Here is an 18,387-nt window from a genome sequence, read left to right as displayed (position 1 = left end):
CTGTGTGGCACTGCCAGGCTGTGTGTCACTGCCAGGCTGTGTGGCACTGCCAGGGGAGGTGTGTGACACTGCCAGGGGAGGTGTGTGGCACTGCCAGGCTGTGTGGCACTGCCAGGGGAGGTGTGTGACACTGCCAGGGGAGGTGTGTGTCACTGCCAGGGGACACTGTGTGGCACTGCCAGGCTGTGTGGCACTGCCAGGGGAGGCTGTGTGGCACTGCCAGGGGAGGCTGTGTGGCACTGCCAGGGGAGGTGTGTGGCACTGCCAGGGGAGGTGTGTGGCAGTGCCAGGCTGTGTGTCACTGCCAGGGGAGGTGTGTGACACTGCCAGGGGAGGTGTGTGACACTGCCAGGGCAGGTGTGTGACACTGCCAGGGGAGGTGTGTGGCACTGCCAGGCTGTGTGTCACTGCCAGGGGAGGTGTGTGACACTGCCAGGCTGTGTGGCACTGCCAGGGCAGGTGTGTGACACTGCCAGGGGAGGTGTGTGGCACTGCCAGGCTGTGTGTCACTGCCAGGGGTGGCTGTGTGACACTGCCAGGGGAGGTGTGTGGCACTGCCAGGGGAGGTGTGTGGCACTGCCAGGGGAGGTGTGTGGCACAGGGCTGGGAGTATTCCCTGCTCTGGAATGCCTGGGATCCGTGGGATGGGTGGCCACTGAGTCAGGGAACCACTCGTGTCTCATGAGGAGTCACATTTTAAACCAAAAATCCGAATTTGTCATCAGATTTGCTTGGTCCCCCCGGGTGTGTTAAGATCAGTGTAAGAGAATCTGATTGAAATGAGCTTTTTGGAAGATATCTCTGCTGGCTTTTCCTCCCAATAGCCAATAAGACTCAAAATTTTCCATGGATTTTTTATGTAGAGCAGCATCCTGGGAGCCTCTGGCCAAGCACAGGAGCTGGTTTTGACCAAATAATGGTTAAAGAAGGAAATAATGGGAGCACAGACTCCATCTCTGACATGAGAGCACACGAGGTGCTCTGGGTACCTCATTCAGAGATCCAGGGAATTTCTGCCATGAACCAGAAGAGACCCTTGAGCCACTTTTGGAGGGGGAGGAAGGCACAGAAGCCAAATTTCCCTTTTCACTGGTGGTGTTTGGAACAGAGAGGGAATCAGAGAATCCCAGACTGGGTTAGGTGGGAAGGGGGCACAAATCCCACCCAGTGCCACCCCTGCCATGGCAGGGACACCTCCCACTGTCCCAGGCTGCTCCAGCCCCAGTGTCCAGCCTGGCCTTGGGCACTGCCAGGGATGCAGGGGCAGCCACAGCTGCTCTGGGCACCTGTGCCAGGGCCTGCCCACCCTGCCAGGGAACAATTCCTGATTCCCAAGAGCCCATCCATCCTTTCCCTGTGTCCTGGGACACCCTGAGATCTTGTCCCAGGGGTTGGGTATTGCTGCTGGGATAGGACAGGGACACCAGGAATATTTTCCTTGCTAAGGAATCCCCAGCCTGGGTTACCTCAGATCTCCTGAGTGAGGTCTTTGGGTTTTGGGTGTGGTAAAATATCCATGAGAGCACTGCCAGCCTCTTGGGGTTGTCCTGGGCAGAATTTCCTACTCACGCCTGGGATTCTGTGCCTCTTTCACGTTCTGCCAGTGGGAAAGGGGAATTTGTTGGAAGCATTTTCCTTGTGGGATGGTTCAGTGTTTGTCTGGGAGTTCCTTGGGACTGGGGCTGCAGCAGGGAGGGCCCAGGGAGTCCCTGCAGCTCACAGGGGTTTGGTTTTGTCTGGAGCTGCTGCAGAGAGCCCAGAGGAGCCTGGAGCTGCTGCAGGGCTGGAGCCCCTCTGCTGTGGAGCCAGGCTGGGAGAGCTGGGGGTGCTCACCTGGAGAAGGATCCAGGGAGAGCTCAGAGCCCCTGCAGGGCCTGAAGGGGCTCCAGGAGAGCTGCAGAGGGACTGGGGACAAGGGCTTTGTTCCTGAACCCCTCAGTGTCTGTGCAGAACATGGAGATGAATTGGTAGAATCCAATAAATAATAACATAGATAAATCATTATTTATAATTGATAAATAATAAATACTAAAAGTAGGGCAAAGTGTTGGTTCAAAATGTAATAGTTCAACAAGAGCCCTGCTACAGAAAGGTCAGACTGTTAGCACTGGCAGGGAGGATTAAATACAATTATTTGCAGGGGAGACTCGTCAGGTGCCTCTCTGCACATTCCCCTTGCAGAGGGATGAAATCCATGACTGACAGAGGAATATTCCCCTTTTCCCAGCCCAGCCTGTGGGCGGCAGTTCTTGCTGTTTGCCCGAGATAAAACTGCAGAGAGAGGTTTTGCTGCTGTGCAGGAGGGTGTTCCCTGCTGCAGGGGGAGGTGTGGGCGGGATCCCTGTGTGGGTGAGGAGCCCCAGAGCTGGAAAACACCAGAGCTGAGCCCCCAAAAATACCTGAATTTGGGGTTTCTCCTCAGTCCATGGGTGTGCAGGAACCATGTGTGGGTGAGGAGCCCCAGAGCTGGAAAACACCAGAGCTGAGCCCCCAAAAATGCCTGAATTTGGGGTTTCTCCTCCATCCATGGACGTGGAGGAACCCTGTATGGGTGAGGAACCCCAGAGCTCAGCTCTGCCTCCTGGAAAACACCAGAGCTGAGCCCCCCAAAAATGCCTGAATTTGGGGTTTCTCCTCAGTCCATGGGTGTGCAGGAACCCTGTGTGGGTGAGGAACCCCAGATCCTGGCTGTCCCTCCTGGAAAACACCAGAGCTGAGCCCCCCAAAATGCCTGAATTTGGGGTTTCTCCTGGGTCCAGGCTGGCTGGTGGGTGTGCAGCAGAAATCCAGAGAGGATCCCACAAACACTTCAGTTCTAACTGCAGCCCCAGGGAGGAAGGAGCTTCCCCTTTGATCTGCCCTGAGACCAGGAGCTGCTCCCTGAGGATGAGGAGGGCCCCGGGCAGGAGCTGTGGACACCAGGGCACCTCAAACCCATAAATTGAGAGGCTGCAGGGGATTGTGTTCCCAGTCTCTGGTGTTCTGCAGCTCCCATCTGGCTGTGCCGATACACCTTTAATTACAGCTGTTAATTAGTGTGTTCTGAGAGCTTTGTGGTGCCCTCCAGACTGCCCCCCACCCCCAGGGGGATGGGATTTCTCCAGGGACGCTGCTCCAGGTGTGGCTCATGGGCTCCATCTCTGTCTGTCCTTCCCCTGGCCCTGCACCCGTGCCCGCTCTGGGGGCACCCAGCAGCTCAGGGACCCCCAAAATCCGGGTGTGCAGGCAGAGATGCCCTCGGGGAGCTGCTGGGGCAGGCTGTGAGACCCTGCAGGCGTCCTGGGGCTGTGGGGGACACTCCAAACATGCCCTGGCTTGGGTTCTTGGGGAGCCCAGGGGTCACCCTGGGGCAAGGAAGTGCTGCCCCATGAAACCCCTGGGAGTTTGGGGTGCTGACCTGTGTTCCCTGCAGTGGTGAGCTAAGAGCAGGGCTGAAATGTTAAATTTTAAACTAAACTTCAAAGCTTCTTTTATTTACTGCCACAAGCTCTTATTTGTAAGACATTTAAAAATCCTCTTTTTATTTAAAACTAAATTTGCGTTTCTACCTCATATCTGTGTAGATTGATATATTTTACTCTCTAAAAGTTCTAATTCGATCCTCACCTTTTTGGGCACTCCTGGGGCTGTGTGGATTTGGTCTGGGGGGGGATTCATACTCCCAACAGTGCTGAGGGGGAGAAGGAGTGAGTAAATTCATCTTCCACGGTGATTCCACATGGGGAACATCCCCAGGGCTTCCCCCAGTTCACTCCCAGGTGAGGGTGGCAGTGGAGGATCCACGCTGGGAGCCCCTGGCAGGTTTTACCCTCCCTGCCCGGGGTTCCTGCCCCACATCCCCTGGCAGGTTTTACCCTCCCTGCCCGGGATTTGTGCCCCACATCCCCTGGCAGGTTTTACCCTCCCTGCCCCAGGTTTCCTGCCCCACAGCCCCTGGCAGGTTTTACCCTCCCTGCCCGGGATTCCTGCCCCACAGCCCCTGGCAGGTTTTACCCTCCCTGCCTGGGGTTTGTGCCCCACAGCCCTGGCAGGTTTTACCCTCCCTGCCCCACGTTTCCTGCCCCACAGCCCTGGCAGGTTTTACCCTCCCTGCCCCACATCCCCGGGCAGGTTTTACCCTCCCTGCCCCACATTTCCTGCCCCACAGCCCCGGGCAGGTTTTACCCTCCCTGCCCGGGATTCCTGCCCCACATCCCCGGGCAGGTTTTGCCCTCCCTGCCCCACATCCCCGGGCAGGTTTTCCCCCCCCTGCCCCACATTCCTGCCCCACAGCCCCGGGCAGGTTTTACCCTCCCTGCCTGGGGTTTGTGCCCCACAGCCCTGGCAGGTTTTACCCTCCCTGCCCCACATCCCCGGGCAGGTTTTACCCTCCCTGCCCCACATTTCCTGCCCCACAGCCCCGGGCAGGTTTTGCCCCCCCTGCCCCACATTCCTGCCCCACATCCCCGGGCAGGTTTTCCCCTCCCTGCCCCACATCCCCGGGCAGGTTTTCCCCCCCTGCCCCACATTCCTGCCCCACAGCCCCGGGGTGTGGTGTGCTGCCAGGGGGGAGGGTTTGTGCGGGTTGCTGACGGCTCCATTGTTTTGCTCAAGTTGTTAAAGGGGTGTTTCTCTCCTTTTTTTGGGCTGCACTGCACCTGCAGAAGGTAAGACCAGACCCAGCGCTGCTCGTTGCCAGCTCCTCTCCTAACCCTGCCGTTCCCTAATCCCTGCTCCTGCCCTGCTCCCGGGAGTAACCCTGGAGTAACCCTGGAGTAACCCTGGAGTAACACTGCTCCCTGTGCCTGCAGCTGGGACCCCGGGGCTTGGGAGCTGCTCCTGCCTGTGTCCCTGTCCCTGCTGCCTCTTCGGGCTGTGCATGTGGGGTTTGTGCTGCTTGCCTGGGGTGCTGCACGTTGGGAATGTAACCTGGCCCAGGAGCTGCTTCCCTAACCCTGCCCTGCTCCTGGCACTGCCAGCCCTGCAAGCTGGCACTGCCTGGCAGAGAGCTCCTGGCTCTGGGAGAGGGGGAAAAAGGGGGAAATTCTCCCCTGGGTGGAAAAGGTGGGAAATTCTCCCCTGGGGGGAGCCCTGACTCACAGGAGAGAGGGAAGCTCCAGGGGAAAAAGTGGGAAATTCTTCCCTTTGATGGAATCCTGACTCACCAGAGAGGGGGAAGCTCCAGGGGAAAAAGTGGGAAACTCTCTCCTGGGTGGAAAAAGTGGGAAATGCTCCCCTGAGGGGGGAGTCATGACCCAGCGAGAAAGGGAAGCTCCAAAGGAAAAAGAGGAAAATTCTCCCCTGGACAGAACCCTGATTCACAGGAGAGAGGGAAGCTCCAAAGGAAAAAGTGGGAAATTCTCCCCTGGGCAGAGCCCTGATTCAGGGGAGAGAGGGAAGCTCCAGAGGAAAAAGGGGGAAACTCTTCCCTTTGGTGGAACCCAGACTCACAGGAGAGGGGGAAGCTCCAGGGGAAAAAGTGGGAAACTCTCCCCTGGGGTGGAGACCTGGGAAACTCTCCCCTGGGTGGAAAAAGTGGGAAATTCTCCCCTGGGTGGAAAAAGTGGGAAATTCTCCCCTGAGGGGGGAGCCGTGACCCAGGGAGAGGAGGAAGCTCCAGAGGAAAACGTGGGAAATTCTCCCCTGGGCAAAACCCTGACGCAGGGAGAGGGGGAAGCTCCAGAGGAAAAATGTGGGAAATTCTCCCCTGGGGTGGAGCCCTGACCCAAGGAAAGGGGAATCTCCAGAGGAAAAAGTGGGAAATTTTTTCCCTGGGTGGAAAAAGTGAGAACCTCTCCCCTGGGGTGGAGCCCTGACTCACAGGACAGAGGGAAGCTCCAGGGGAAAAAGTGGGAAACTCTTCCCTTTGGTGGAACCCTGACTCAACAGGAGAGGAGGAAGCTCCAAAGGAAAAAGTGGGAAATTCTCCCCTGGGCAGAGCCCTGACCCAGGGAGAGGGGGAAGCTCCAAAGGAAAAAGTGGGAAATTCTCCCCTGGGTGGAAAAAGAGGAAAATTCTCCCCTGGGTGGAGCCCTGACTCACAGGAGAGAGGGAAGCTCCAGAGGAAAAAGTGGGAAATTCTTCCCTTTGATGGAACCCTGACTCAACAGGAGAGGAGGAAGCTCCAAAGGAAAAAGTGGGAAATTCTCCCCTGAGTGGAAAAAAGTGGGAAATTCTCCCCTGGGGGAAGCCCTGACTCACAGGAGAGAGGGAAGCTCCAGGGGCAAAAGTGGGAAATTCTCCCCTGGGTGGAAAAAATGGGAAACTCTCCCCTGGGTTGGAGCCCTGACTCAGAAAGAGGGGCAAGTTCCAGGGGAAAAAGTGGGAAATTCTCCCCTGGGGTGGAGCCCTGACTCACAGGAGAGAGGGAAGCTCCAGAGGAAAAAGGGGGAAACTCTCCCCTGGGCAGGGCCCTGACCCAGGGAGAGGGGAAGCTCCGGAGGAAAAAGTGGGAAATTCTCGCCTGGGTGGAAAAAGAGGAAAACTCTCCACTGAGTTGGAGCCCTGACTCACAGGAGAGAGGGAAGCTCCAGGGGAAAAAGTGGGAAATTCTCCCCTGCGGGGAGCCCTGACCCAGGGAGAGGGGGAAGCTCCAGAAGAAAAAGTGGGAAACTCTCCCCTGGATGGAAAAAGTGGGAAACTCTCCCCTGGAGGGAGTCCTGATTCAGGGTAGAGGGGGAAGCTCCAGAAGAAAAAGTGGGAAATTCTCCCCTGAGGGGGGAGCTGTGACCCAGGGAGAGGGGGAAGCTCCAAAGGAAAAAGTGGGAAATTCTCCCCTGAAGGGGGAAGCCCTTACCCAGGAAGAGGGGAAAGCTCCAGAGGAAACGTGGGGAACTCTCCCCTGGGCAGAGCCGTGCCTGTGGCAGCAGGATCGGGCAGTGAGGTGGGAAATGGGTGCTGGGGGTGGCTTTGGAGCTTCCCTTGGCACTGCTGTCACCTCCCTGGGGACAAAGCAGGGCTTCCCAGGGCTCCTCCCAGCCCAGCAGCTCCCTGTGCCTGCGGGATCCCGGAGCTGCAGAACAAAATCATCCTGGGGGAGAGAAATGCCCTGGCATGGGCTGGGGCAGGGCTGGGGGGCCCAAACACAGCCCGAGGGCAGCCAGGAGGGAAGGGATTGGTGCCACTGTCCCCTGAGAGCTGGAAAAGTCACCTGAGGGCTTGGAGCAGGACTGGTGGGAGGAGGGATTGCAGGGGGATTGCAGGGGGATTGCAGGGGGAGGAGGGATTGCAGGGGGAGAATGGATTCCAGAGGGATTCCAGAGGGATTCCAGGGGGACTGTGGTAGGGAAGGGATGCTCCAGGGGGATTGCAGTGGGATTGCAGTGGGAGAGGGGATTCCAGAGGGGATTGCAGGGGGAGGAGGGATGATCCAGAGGGATTTCAGTGCAGGAAGGGATTTCAGAGGGATTGCAGTGAAGGGATGATCCAGAGGGATTCCAGGGGGATTGTGGGGGGAGAAGGGATGATCCAGAGGGACTGCAGGGGGAGAATGGATTCCAGAGGAATTGAAGTGGGAGAGGGGATTCCAGAGGGGATTGCAGTGCATGAAGGGATGCTCCAGAGATATTGCAGTGGGAGAAGGGATAATCCAGAGGAGCTGCAGTGCAGGAAGGGATTCCAGAGGGATTGCAGTGAAGGGATGATCCAGAGGGATTCCAGGGGGATTGCAGGGGGAGAAGGAATTCCAGAGGAATTGCAGTGGGATAGGGGATTCCAGAGGGATTCCAGGGGGGACTGTGGTAGGGAAGGGATGATCCAGAGGGATTCCAGGGTGATTGCAGTGGGAGAAGGAATTCCAGAGGAATTGCAGTGGGAGAGGGGATTCCAGAGGGGATTACAGGGGAGAAGGGATGCTCCAAGGGGGTTACACTCAGGGAAGGGATGCTCCAAGGGGATTACATTCCCTGTGTCCTGTCCCTCCAGCCCTTGTCCCCAGTCCCTCTCCAGCTCTCCTGGAGCCCCTTCAGGCCCTGCAGGGGCTCTGAGCTCTCCCTGGATCCTTCTCCTCTCCAGCCTGAGCCATTTTTTGGTTCCAGCTGAAACCACAGGATCGATTCCAGCTTCACCCCGCTGGCCTTTGCCAAGGGAGGGCTGGGTTTGTCACTCCCTGGTTTTTCTAGGCTCTGGTCCCCTGGGAATGAGGATCACAGCTCAGCTGTGGGGAAGTGAAGTGGCCTAAAACTTCCAGAGCCAATGATTCGGGAGTTTCCCAGTTCTCCCACTGGAGATCCCAGGCACGGGAGAAGGAAAAACCAGGAATGCCACGGCAGCCTGAGCCTGGGCAAGGCTGCCCAGACCCTGCTGGCTCTCCTGAGCTCTGGCAGGAAGGTTTTGTGGGAATTTTGTGGGAATTTTGTGCTTCCAGCCCTGCTGGTTTCAGTGCACAGAGCCCAGAACTGCCCTGTGCCTCCAGCCTGTCCCAATCCCGGGGCTGCTGGGCCGGGCTGGGAGCCAGGGAGAGCAGCAGGGCTGGCTGGATTTTCCAGAGATCCCTTCACATGTCAGTGTCCCTGGCTCTGGGGAATTAATCCTGGTTTGGACAGACAGGGATCTGTCAGGGAAAACTGGAGTTTCCCTTGGAATGGAGAATGTAAAACTGCCTCCCTCCAAATTATTAGAATCTTGCAATTAGGAGCTTTCAGGCAGAAAGATGGGAATAGGAATAACAGTTCTTTACTAGGAATATTAAAAATAGAAATGCAGTAGTACAAAAAAAAACCCAACAAGCAAACAAACAAACAAAAGTCCTAGAAACCCCTGACAGAGTCAGGAATACGACCTGACACCCTGTCAGCCAGCTGAGCTCCAGAGGCTCTTCAGGAATTCCAGACCTTGGCCTGGCCCTGCTGAGCTCCAGAGGCTCTTCAGGAATTCCAGACCTTGGCCTGGCCCTGCTGAGCTCCAGAGGCTCTTCAGGAATTCCAGACCATGTCGTGTCCCTCTGGGGCTGGATTGGTGGGGTTTTAAAATGTGGGGTCCCTGTGTCCAGTTTGGAGGGTTTTTTTGTCCAGTTTTGGAGGTTCCTGTGCCCAGTTTGGAGGTTCCTGTGCCCAGTTTGGGGTTCCTGTGTCCATTTTGGGGTTCCTGTGTCCAGTTTTGGAGGTTCTTGTGTCCAGTTTGAGGTTTCTTTGTCCAGTTTGGGGTTCCTGTGTCCAGTTTGGAGGTTACTGTTCCCAGTTTGAGGTTTCTTTGTCCAGTTTGGGGTTCCTGTGTCCAGTTTGGAGGTTCCTGTTTCCATTTTGGGGTTCCTGTGTCCAGTTTTGGAGGTTCCTGTGCCCAGTTTGGAGGGTTTTTTGTCCGGTTTAGGGTTCCTGTGCCCAGTGTGGGGTTCCTGTGGAGATCAGCTCAGCTCAGCAGGAGCTGCAGGTGGCCCAGCCCTCGTGGCCCTGCTGGTGGCCCAGGGATGGTTCCCCACGGGGCTGAGAGCTCACTAGAGACAGGCAGGATAGGTTATAAAAATGCAGATTCTCCCCACATCAGCCCCATTCCATTCTTAGGTGGGATTTGGTGGCTGATTTTAACCACAGACAGTTTCTGCTGAGCTCTGCCAGGCTGGAGCGGTGTCGGGTTTGGGGCAGCTTCCAGAAGAGTTCCAGGCACAGGCACATTCCAGGAGATGGACAAAACTGGGAGAACCAGAGCTGAAATCCAGGGAGAAGCTGTTAAACAGGGAAACCTGGGAGAACCAGAGCTGAAACCCAGGGAGAAGCTGTTAAACAGGGAAACCTGGGAGAACCAGAGCTGAAATCCAGGGAGAAGCTGTTAAACAAGGAAACCTGGGAGAACCAGAGCTGAAATCCAGGGAGAAGCTGTTAAACAGGGAAACCTGGGAGAACAAGAGCTGAAATCCAGGGAGAAGCTGTTAAACAGGGAGTCAGTCCTGCAGGAGCAGAAGAGGAAAGCTTTAGGAGGGATGACCCTGCCAAGGCTTCATTCCTGGGGGAGCTTCCAGAGGGGCTCTGGGCTGGTGTGGGGGGCTTGGATCAATTCTGGGGCAGCTTTCAGTGGGGTGAGGCACAGCTCAGGGCCCTGCCAGGGCTCTCCTCCATCCCAGCCTGGAGCTTCCAGGGAATGGGAGGGATTTGGGTGATCCCTGCTGTTCCACAGCCTGGGAGGGACTGGGAAAGCAGCAAATCATCAAATCCCAGACTGGTTTGGGTGGGCAGGGAGCTCAGAGCCCACCCAGTGCCACCCCTGCCATGGCAGGGACACCTCCCACTGTCCCAGGCTGCTCCAGCCCCAGTGTCCAGCCTGGCCTTGGGCACTGCCAGGGATGCAGGGGCAGCCCCAGCTGCTCTGGGCACCCTGTGCCAGGGCCTGCCCACCCTCACAGGGAGCAATTCCTGATTCCCAAGATCCCATCCAGCCCTGCCCTGTGGCAGTGGGAGCCATTCCCTGTGTCCTGTCCCTCCAGCCCTTGTCCCCAGTCCCTCTCCAGCTCTCCTGGAGCCCCTTCAGGCCCTGCAGGGGCTCTGAGGTCCCCCCTGAGCCTCCTTTTCTCCAGGCTCAGCCCCTTCCCAGCTCCCTCAGCCTCTCCTGGGGCTCCCTTCCCTTCCCAGCTCTGTTCCCTGCCCTGGACATGCTCCAGCCTCTCCAGGGCTCTCCTGTCAGGAGGGGCCCAGAGCTGCCCCCAGCACTGGAGGTGCCCCAGCAGTGCCAGCACAGGGGATGGCACTGCCCTGGCCCTGCTGCCACCCCCACAGCTGGCACAGCCCAGGGCCCTCCTGCCCACCCGGGCTGTGGGAGGTGAAGAATTCCCCCTCAGTTCCCAGCAGGGCTGTGCTGGCTCCCCAGAGTGGTTCCCAGCAGGGACAGGGGGTGGCAGAGGCTGTGACCCTCCTGTCCCTGCCCTGGGGACACAGCTCAGTGCTGGGCCCGCTCCTGTCTGTGGCAGGATGGGATTTCAAAGCAAACACAACCCCCTGCAGCAGTGCTGAGGAGATGGATGCGTCTCCACTGTCCTGGCTGGGCTGGCAGAGCTCCCCCTTCCCAGAGGAATTGCACAATTGCTTTCCATTTGTTGCCCCACAACCCAGTTCCAGTACAACAGAGGTTTTTTTGGGGAAAAACACAACTTGGAGTCCTTCTGGAGCCATGCTCAGCTCACCCAAACCTGCTCTGAGGCCCACCCAGAGAATTTGTTAGAGAATTCCTGGAGAGCCTGAACTTGTGGGGGTTTTGTTTGCTTCTTCCCAGGATTGCAGCATCCCTGGTGTTGTGGTTTGAGGGTAAACTGGAATAATTTACTCTTCTACTGCGAAGAAAAGCAAACAGCCTCACACTTAGAGGGTGTAGGGATAGGTTTTATTAACACACACTAAAAGATGAAATTCAAAACAAAACGTTCAAAACCACCTCTCCCTATAAACTGTTCACTTTCCTACTGACAACATAAAGAGATAAACCCTGGGATTTTCAGGTAGTTTGCCCAATCTTTAATTGGTTTTTAGGGAGAGGAGTCTCTCTTACGGTTTGTTATGGAATTTCCTTACTAACCACATGGAACAGTGCCTGTGATAGTCCCTGTCCTTTCTGCAGGACATTTCCAGGTCCTTACAGGGAAATATTTTTTATTTAACCTTAAGCTAAGCTGTGTTAACCCATTGCAGTGGTGTCACATTCCCTTGTGAAGCTGTTTTTATAACAGGTAAAACCCACAAAAGAACTGTTCTAGGTTGTCAAAGGGGGGAAATCCCACAGCAAAGTAGAAGAAACTTTTCTCCCTAAAGAATTGATAAAATATTGGTTTTTAAATAGTAAAACTGACTAAAAATCACAAGTTTTATCTCTTTGTAGTGTTTGTGGGAAAGTGAACACTTGTGAGAAGGAGAGAGTGTTTTAAAGGTTTCATTTTTTTTGTTTTTCTTCTTTTAGTGTGTGTTAATAAAATCTGTTTACCTTAAGTTGGGCCTGTTTTACCTTTTTCTCATAATCCTCTTGTCTTGGTTTGGAAAGACAGGGATCTGTCAGGGAAAACCGGAGTTTCCCTTGGAATGGAGAATGTAAAACCTCCTCCCTCCAAATTATTACAATTTTGCAATTAGGAGCTTTCAGGCTAAAATATGGGAATAGGAATAACAGGAAATAGGAATATTTTTAATATTCCTTTACTAGGAATATTAAAAATAGAAATGCAGTAATAAAAAAAAAAATTTAAAAAAACCAAAACACAAAAAACAACAAAACAAAAAAAAACCCACCAAGCAAGAAAGGAAACAAAAAGTCCTAGAAAACCCTGACGGAGTCAGGAATATGACCTGACACCCCGTTGGCCAGGGTGTTGGGAGCAGTGCAAATAAATCCTCCTGGAGTGACAGATGTGGTTCTGTTGGAGTAGAGATGATCCTGCAGACAGGTTCAGTGGTGGTGAGATGAGTCCTGTCTTCCTCTGGGAATCCAGTGGAAAAGAGGAATGTCTGGGGTCCCTGTGTCCCCATTTTTATCTGGTAGGGAATGGTTGGCTCCTCCCCACAATGGATGATGGAATGTGTCAGTCACTGTGAGCCTCAGTGGCCCATGAACAGGAGATATCCCCCAGGGTGGACAAAGTTGATTAAAAAGATCACAAACCCTGCCCCACCTGGTTTAACAGCTGGGCTGTTATCAAAGGCATCCACCCTCCTCCCCCTGGAGTTACAAGAGATAAAGGAAAAAAAAAAATCCCCCCAGCTGGTTTCAGCAGATGAGATAAAATTCACTTTTTTTTTGGTTACATGACCCAAGCCACCTCTGTCACAGCAAAAAGAGATTTAAACCCCTACACAAAATTATCCAAACAAAGACAGGCGAAGGTGACACCGCTGCACCCCTGGCACACGGGCTGCTCTCCCCTCTGCTGCTTGCTGTGGCAGCTTCCCCCATTCCCCTGGGGCTGGGGCTGCCTGTGGGGTTTGAGGGGGCTGCCCGTGGGGTTTGTGTGGGGTTTTTGGGGGCTGTCTGTGGGGTTTGTGTGGGGCTGCCTGTGGGGTTTTTGGGGGCTGCCTGTGGGGTTTTTGGGGGCTGCCTGTGGGGTTTGTGTGGGGCTGCCTGTGGGGTTTGTGTGGGGCTGCCTGTGGGGTTTGTGTGGGGCTGCCTGTGGGGTTTTTGGGGGCTGCCTGTGGGGTTTTGGGGTCTGTGGGGTTTGTGTGGGGCTGGGGCTGCCTGTGGGGTTTTGGGGGCTGTGGGGTTTTGGGGGCTGCCTGTGAGGTTTTTGTGGGCTGTGGGGTTTTGGGGCCTGTAGGTTTTTGGGGGCTGTGGGGTTTTGGGGGCTGCCTGTGAGGTTTTTGTGGGGCTGCCTGTGGGGTTTTTGGGGGCTGCCTGTAGGTTTTTGGGGGCTGCCCATGAGATTTCTGGGGGCTGTGGGGTTTTGGGGGCTGCCTGTGAGGTTTTTGTGGGCTGTGGGGTTTTGTGAGCTGTGGGGTTTTTGGGGGCTGTGGGATTTGGGAGGCTGTGGGTTTTTGGGGGCTGCCCGTGGGTTTTTGGGGTCTGTGGGGCCCTGGGCACACTGACGGCTCTCTCGGCAGCGGGACGTCCCCCCTGGCCTGCCTGAATGCCATGCTGCACACCAACTCCCGCGGCGAGGAGGGCATCTTCTACAAGGTCCCGGGCCGCATGGGCGTCTACACCCTCAAGGTGAGTGCCAGGCTGGGGACACTGCCCCACGAGGGCTGGAGCAGAGCCCTGAGCTCGGGAGAGCCCAAATGTGAGTGCCAGCCTGGGACACTGCCCCACGAGGGCTGGAGCAGAGCCCTGAGCTTGGGAGAGCCCAAATGTGAGTGCCAGGCTGGGGACACTGCCCCACGAGGGCTGGAGCAGAGCCCTGAGCTCAGGAGAGCCCAAATGTGAGTGCCAGCCTGGGGACACTGCCCCACGAGGGCTGGAGCAGAGCCCTGAGCTCGGGAGAGCCCAAATGTGAGTGCCAGGGCTGGGGACACTGCCCCACGAGGGCTGGAGCGGAGCCCTGAGCTTGGGAGAGCCCAGGCGTGGAGCCCAAGCTGTGCCACATCCCCAGATTGTCACTTTGTCACCAGCCTTTCCTCGGGCACCTCCTCCAAACCTCCCTGGGCAGCCCCTGCCAAGGCCTGGCTGCGCTTTCCTGAAAAATCCCTGCTGATGTCCAAATTATCCAGGATAATCCCAAAAGGGGACTGTTCCTCACCTTCACATCCCTCCCTGTGAAGGTGCTGCTGCATGTGCTCCTCCTTACCCACACTGCAGTTTGGGAATTGGTGTCCCAGAAGTGAAAGAGTAATTAAAACGTTAATGAAGTTCCAGCCCTGAAAGGGGAACTTCACTGCTCTCAGTTTGTATCTAGAGATGGAAATCACCTTGTCCCCAGTGTCACTCAGAGATGGAATGGGGGAATTGTCTGATTGGCATCTTCAAAAATAAGCTGTATTTTAAATATTAGAAGGAAGCTGGCTCACACCATTCCTGATTTGGTGTCATTTGTCTCTGGAGCCCATCCAGTGCCACCTCCCACTGTCCCAGGCTGCTCCAAATGTCCAGCCTGGCCTTGGGCACTGCCAGGGATCCAGGGGCAGCCCCAGCTGCTGTGGGCACCCTGTGCCAGGGCCTGCCCACCCTGCCAGGGAACAATTCCTGATTCCCAAAATCCCATCCAGCCCTGCCCTGTGGCAGTGGAAGCCATTCCCTGTGTCCTGTCCCTCCATCCCCTGGTGGTCAGGGATGGGGAATTCAGGGAATTCTGAGGAGTCACTGGGAGGTGACAATGGGGACAGAATGTGTCCCCTGCCTTCAGGGTCTGTGGGGACTCCCAGGGGCCAGCACTGAAGCAGCCGTGGGGCCCCAACAGTGCTGGGCAAAAAAACCCCTCTGCCCTGGGGGGCTCTGGGGGGCACTGGGGGGCTCTGTGGGGCTGTCCCGGGGCTGTCCCCACCCCGGGGTGACCCTGGCGTGTCCCTGTCGTGTCCCCTGGCAGAAGGACATCGCCGAGGGGCTGAAGGAGCTGTCGGAGGGCTCCGAGGAGAGCAGCGATGCCCACTCGGACTCGCCCAGCTCGGAGCACAGCAGCTCCAGCAGCGACGGCTGCGCCAAGGACGGCCGCAGGAGCCGCTGGAAAAGGAAAGGTGAGACCCTGCCGGGAGCTCTTGGGAAAGGTCAAACAGGACAAATGTGATTGTTTGGCAAAAGATTGGGAGAGTCTGAAACCTGTAAGCGAAGCAGGAATGGAGGGCAGCTTTGAGGTGTAGGATGCTGTTGGTTACTGGCTGGAAAACCATGGTTAGGCCAGCTGCAGGGGAATCCCTCTGGACTGAACAATACCCTGGCAAATAAAGGGATGCCAAGGGCCCAGAGGCTGGGGGGACCCTGCCAGTGTGGCAGGGAGGAGAAATGGGGTCTAGAACCGAGGTTCTGGGGTTTAAAATGGAACACAGTATGGTAATGTAGTAATTCTTACAGGCTGTATGCGAATTCTATGAAATTTGTATCTTGTGCTGCTTGGATGATTGTAGATTTGCATATTCAAGACAAAAAGAGATAAAATGTAATGTAACAAGAACTTAGGCCCTTTTGCCTGCTCTCTTTGCACCCCTCTCTTTGCTCCCCTCTCTTTGCACCCCTCTCTTTGCTCCCCTCTCTTTGCACCCCTCTCTTTGCTCCCCTCTCTTTGCACCCCTCTCTTTGAGCCTTAGAGAAGCCTTAGCCCAGGTGATTTATGCAGAAACCATGACCCTGAGAGCACAGGGAGTGGGGTATGGAAACCAGGATGTGTGAGGTTTTTATCTTCTTTTCTCCCATTAGAGCCAGGATTAAATGCTCAGGAGATGCAGTTTTGGTGTTCACACTCAGATGTTTGTTAATTCTTATCCATAGCACAGTCTCACCAGCTGTGAGTTTTAGCTAACAAGGGGAAAAATGTCTCTAACTCTTTCCAAGGTCTTGTAAGCACAAATGAACCAATTATGAGATGACACCTATATTGTTTTTACTTTTAACCCAATAACCAAACACCCGTGGCCCACAAAGCAGATTTTTTCACCCAATTACAAAATACCACCCAAACCCATGGAGAAGAAGGCGAAAAAGAAGGACTGGCCTCTGCCCTAAAACCTCCATCATGCTCTATATAAATTCTAAACCCTTAAACTCTGAGTTTCCCACCCTGGGCTATCTCACACTTCTGTTCAAACTCCACACCCACAATCCCAGTGCTGTCACTCGATTTTGGAAGCCTGTTCCACGGCCTCAGGTCAATGCAGAGTTTTTTTGGGGGTCAGTGCCTGGCAGCACAGAAAGGCTGGAATTCCCAGTGCCCAGGAGAATTCTATGGGATTTGTATCTTGTGCTGCTTGGATGACTGTCAATTTGCATAGTCAAGACAAAAAGAGATAAAATGCTGCTGGCATCGTGCCAGAGCAGCTCCTGTCCCTGGGGCTGGCTCTGCCTTGGTTCAGGACCTGGGACACACAAAGTCCTTGGGACTGGAGCCCTGCCCCCAGGAAACCTTGTACCTTATATTATAAACTCCTATCTTATAACTGGATATATGATAACCTTGTACCTTCTATTATAAACTCCTATCTTATAACTGGATATATGATAACCTTGTACCTTCTATTATAAACTCCTATCTTATAACTGGATATATGATAACCTTGTACCTTCTATTATAAACTCCTATCTTATAACTGGATATATGATAACCTTGTACCTTATATTATAAACTCATATCTTATAACTGGATATATGATAACCTTGTACCTTCTATTATAAACTCCTATCTTATAACTGGATATATGATAACCTTGTACCTTATATTATAAACTCATATCTTCTAACTGGATATATGATAACCTTGTACCTTATATTATAAACTCCTATCTTATAACTGGATATATGATAACCTTGTACCTTATATTATAAACTCATATCTTCTAACTGGATATATGATAACCTTGTACCTTATATTATAAACTCATATCTTATAACTGGATATATGATAACCTTGTACCTTATATTATAAACTCATATCTTCTAACTGGATATATGATAACCTTGTACCTTATATTATAAACTCATATCTTCTAACTGGATATATGATAACCTTGTATCTTATATTAGAAACTCCTATCTTATAACTGGATATATGATAACCTTGTATCTTATAGTATAAACTCATATCTTATAACTGGATATATGATAACCTTGTATCTTATAGTATAAACTCATATCTTATAACTGGATATATGATAACCTTGTATCTTATAGTATAAACTCATATCTTATAACTGGATATATGATAACCTTGTATCTTATAGTATAAACTCATATCTTATAACTGGATATATGATAACCTTGTACCTTATATTATAAACTCATATCTTCTAACTGGATATATGATAACCTTGTATCTTATATTATAAACTCATATCTTATGTTATAACCAGATATATGATAACCTTGTATCTTATATTGCAACTAGATATATGATAACCTTATATCTTATATTATAACTGGATATATGATAACATTATATCTTATATTATAACTGGATATATGATAAACTTATATTATAACTGGATCCATGATAACCTTACATCTTATAACTGGATATATGATAACCTTATATCTTATATTATAACTGGATATATGATAACATTATATCTTATATTATAACTGGATATATGATAAACTTATATTATAACTGGATCCATGATAACCTTACATCTTATAACTGGATATATGATAACCTTATATCTTATATTATAACTGGATATATGATAACCTTACATTTTATATTATAACTGGATATATGATAAACTTATATCTTATATTATAACCTTATATCATGTATTATAACTGTATATATGATAACCTTATATCTTATATTATAACCAGATATATGATAACCTTGTATCTTATATTATAACCAGATATATGATAACCTTACATCTTATATTATAACTGTATATATGATAACCTTATATCTTATAGTATAACCATATATCTTACATTATAACTGGATATATGATAACCTTATATCTTATAGTATAACCATATATCTTACATTATAACTGGATATATGATAACTTTATATTTTATATTATAACCGGATATATGATAGCATTATATCTTACATAACCTATAGATTGTTAAGTGAGCCCTGCCCCAGGTCTGTGGGTGCCCCTCGCACCGTGAGGGCCCCGTGTTTGTTATTTCTCCTCCAGTAAAGTTCCATTTTCGGGCTCTCCATTGTTCAGCTCAGCCAGACAGGACCCAGAACCCCAGCACTGACTGGGACAGGTACCTGGGACAGGTGTGCTCTGTGCCAGGGCAGGTGTGCTCTGTGCCAGGGCAGGTGTGCTCTGTGCCAGGTGTGCTCTGTGCCAGGTGTGCTCTGTGCCAGGGCAGGTGTGCTCTGTGCCAGGTGTGCTCTGTGCCAGGTGTGCTCTGTGCCAGGCCAGG

The 18,387-nt window shown here is 52.7% G+C and overlaps 1 protein-coding gene across 2 annotated transcripts in view; it reads left to right on the top strand.

Annotated features, from left to right (window-relative positions):
- ASXL2 (ASXL transcriptional regulator 2) overlaps positions 1–18,387 on the top strand; it is a 67,590-nt gene that overhangs the window by 22,555 nt on the left and 26,648 nt on the right. The window contains exons 3-5 of one of the 2 annotated variants that reach the window (XM_063422448.1): positions 4,594–4,646; positions 13,482–13,590; positions 14,900–15,047. In XM_063422448.1, the coding sequence (XP_063278518.1) occupies positions 13,513–13,590; positions 14,900–15,047 (226 nt within the window). In that variant the 5' untranslated portion in view covers positions 4,594–4,646; positions 13,482–13,512. The remainder of the gene's footprint in view (positions 1–4,593; positions 4,647–13,481; positions 13,591–14,899; positions 15,048–18,387) is intronic. The other variant, XM_063422422.1, reaches the window with a different exon arrangement.

The sequence above is a fragment of the Prinia subflava genome, chromosome 2, assembly GCF_021018805.1.
Source record: "Prinia subflava isolate CZ2003 ecotype Zambia chromosome 2, Cam_Psub_1.2, whole genome shotgun sequence".
Lineage (NCBI taxonomy): Eukaryota > Metazoa > Chordata > Aves > Passeriformes > Cisticolidae > Prinia > Prinia subflava.
The sequence above is the reverse complement of the archived record's forward strand: the minus strand, read 5'-3'. Positions and strand labels throughout refer to the sequence as shown.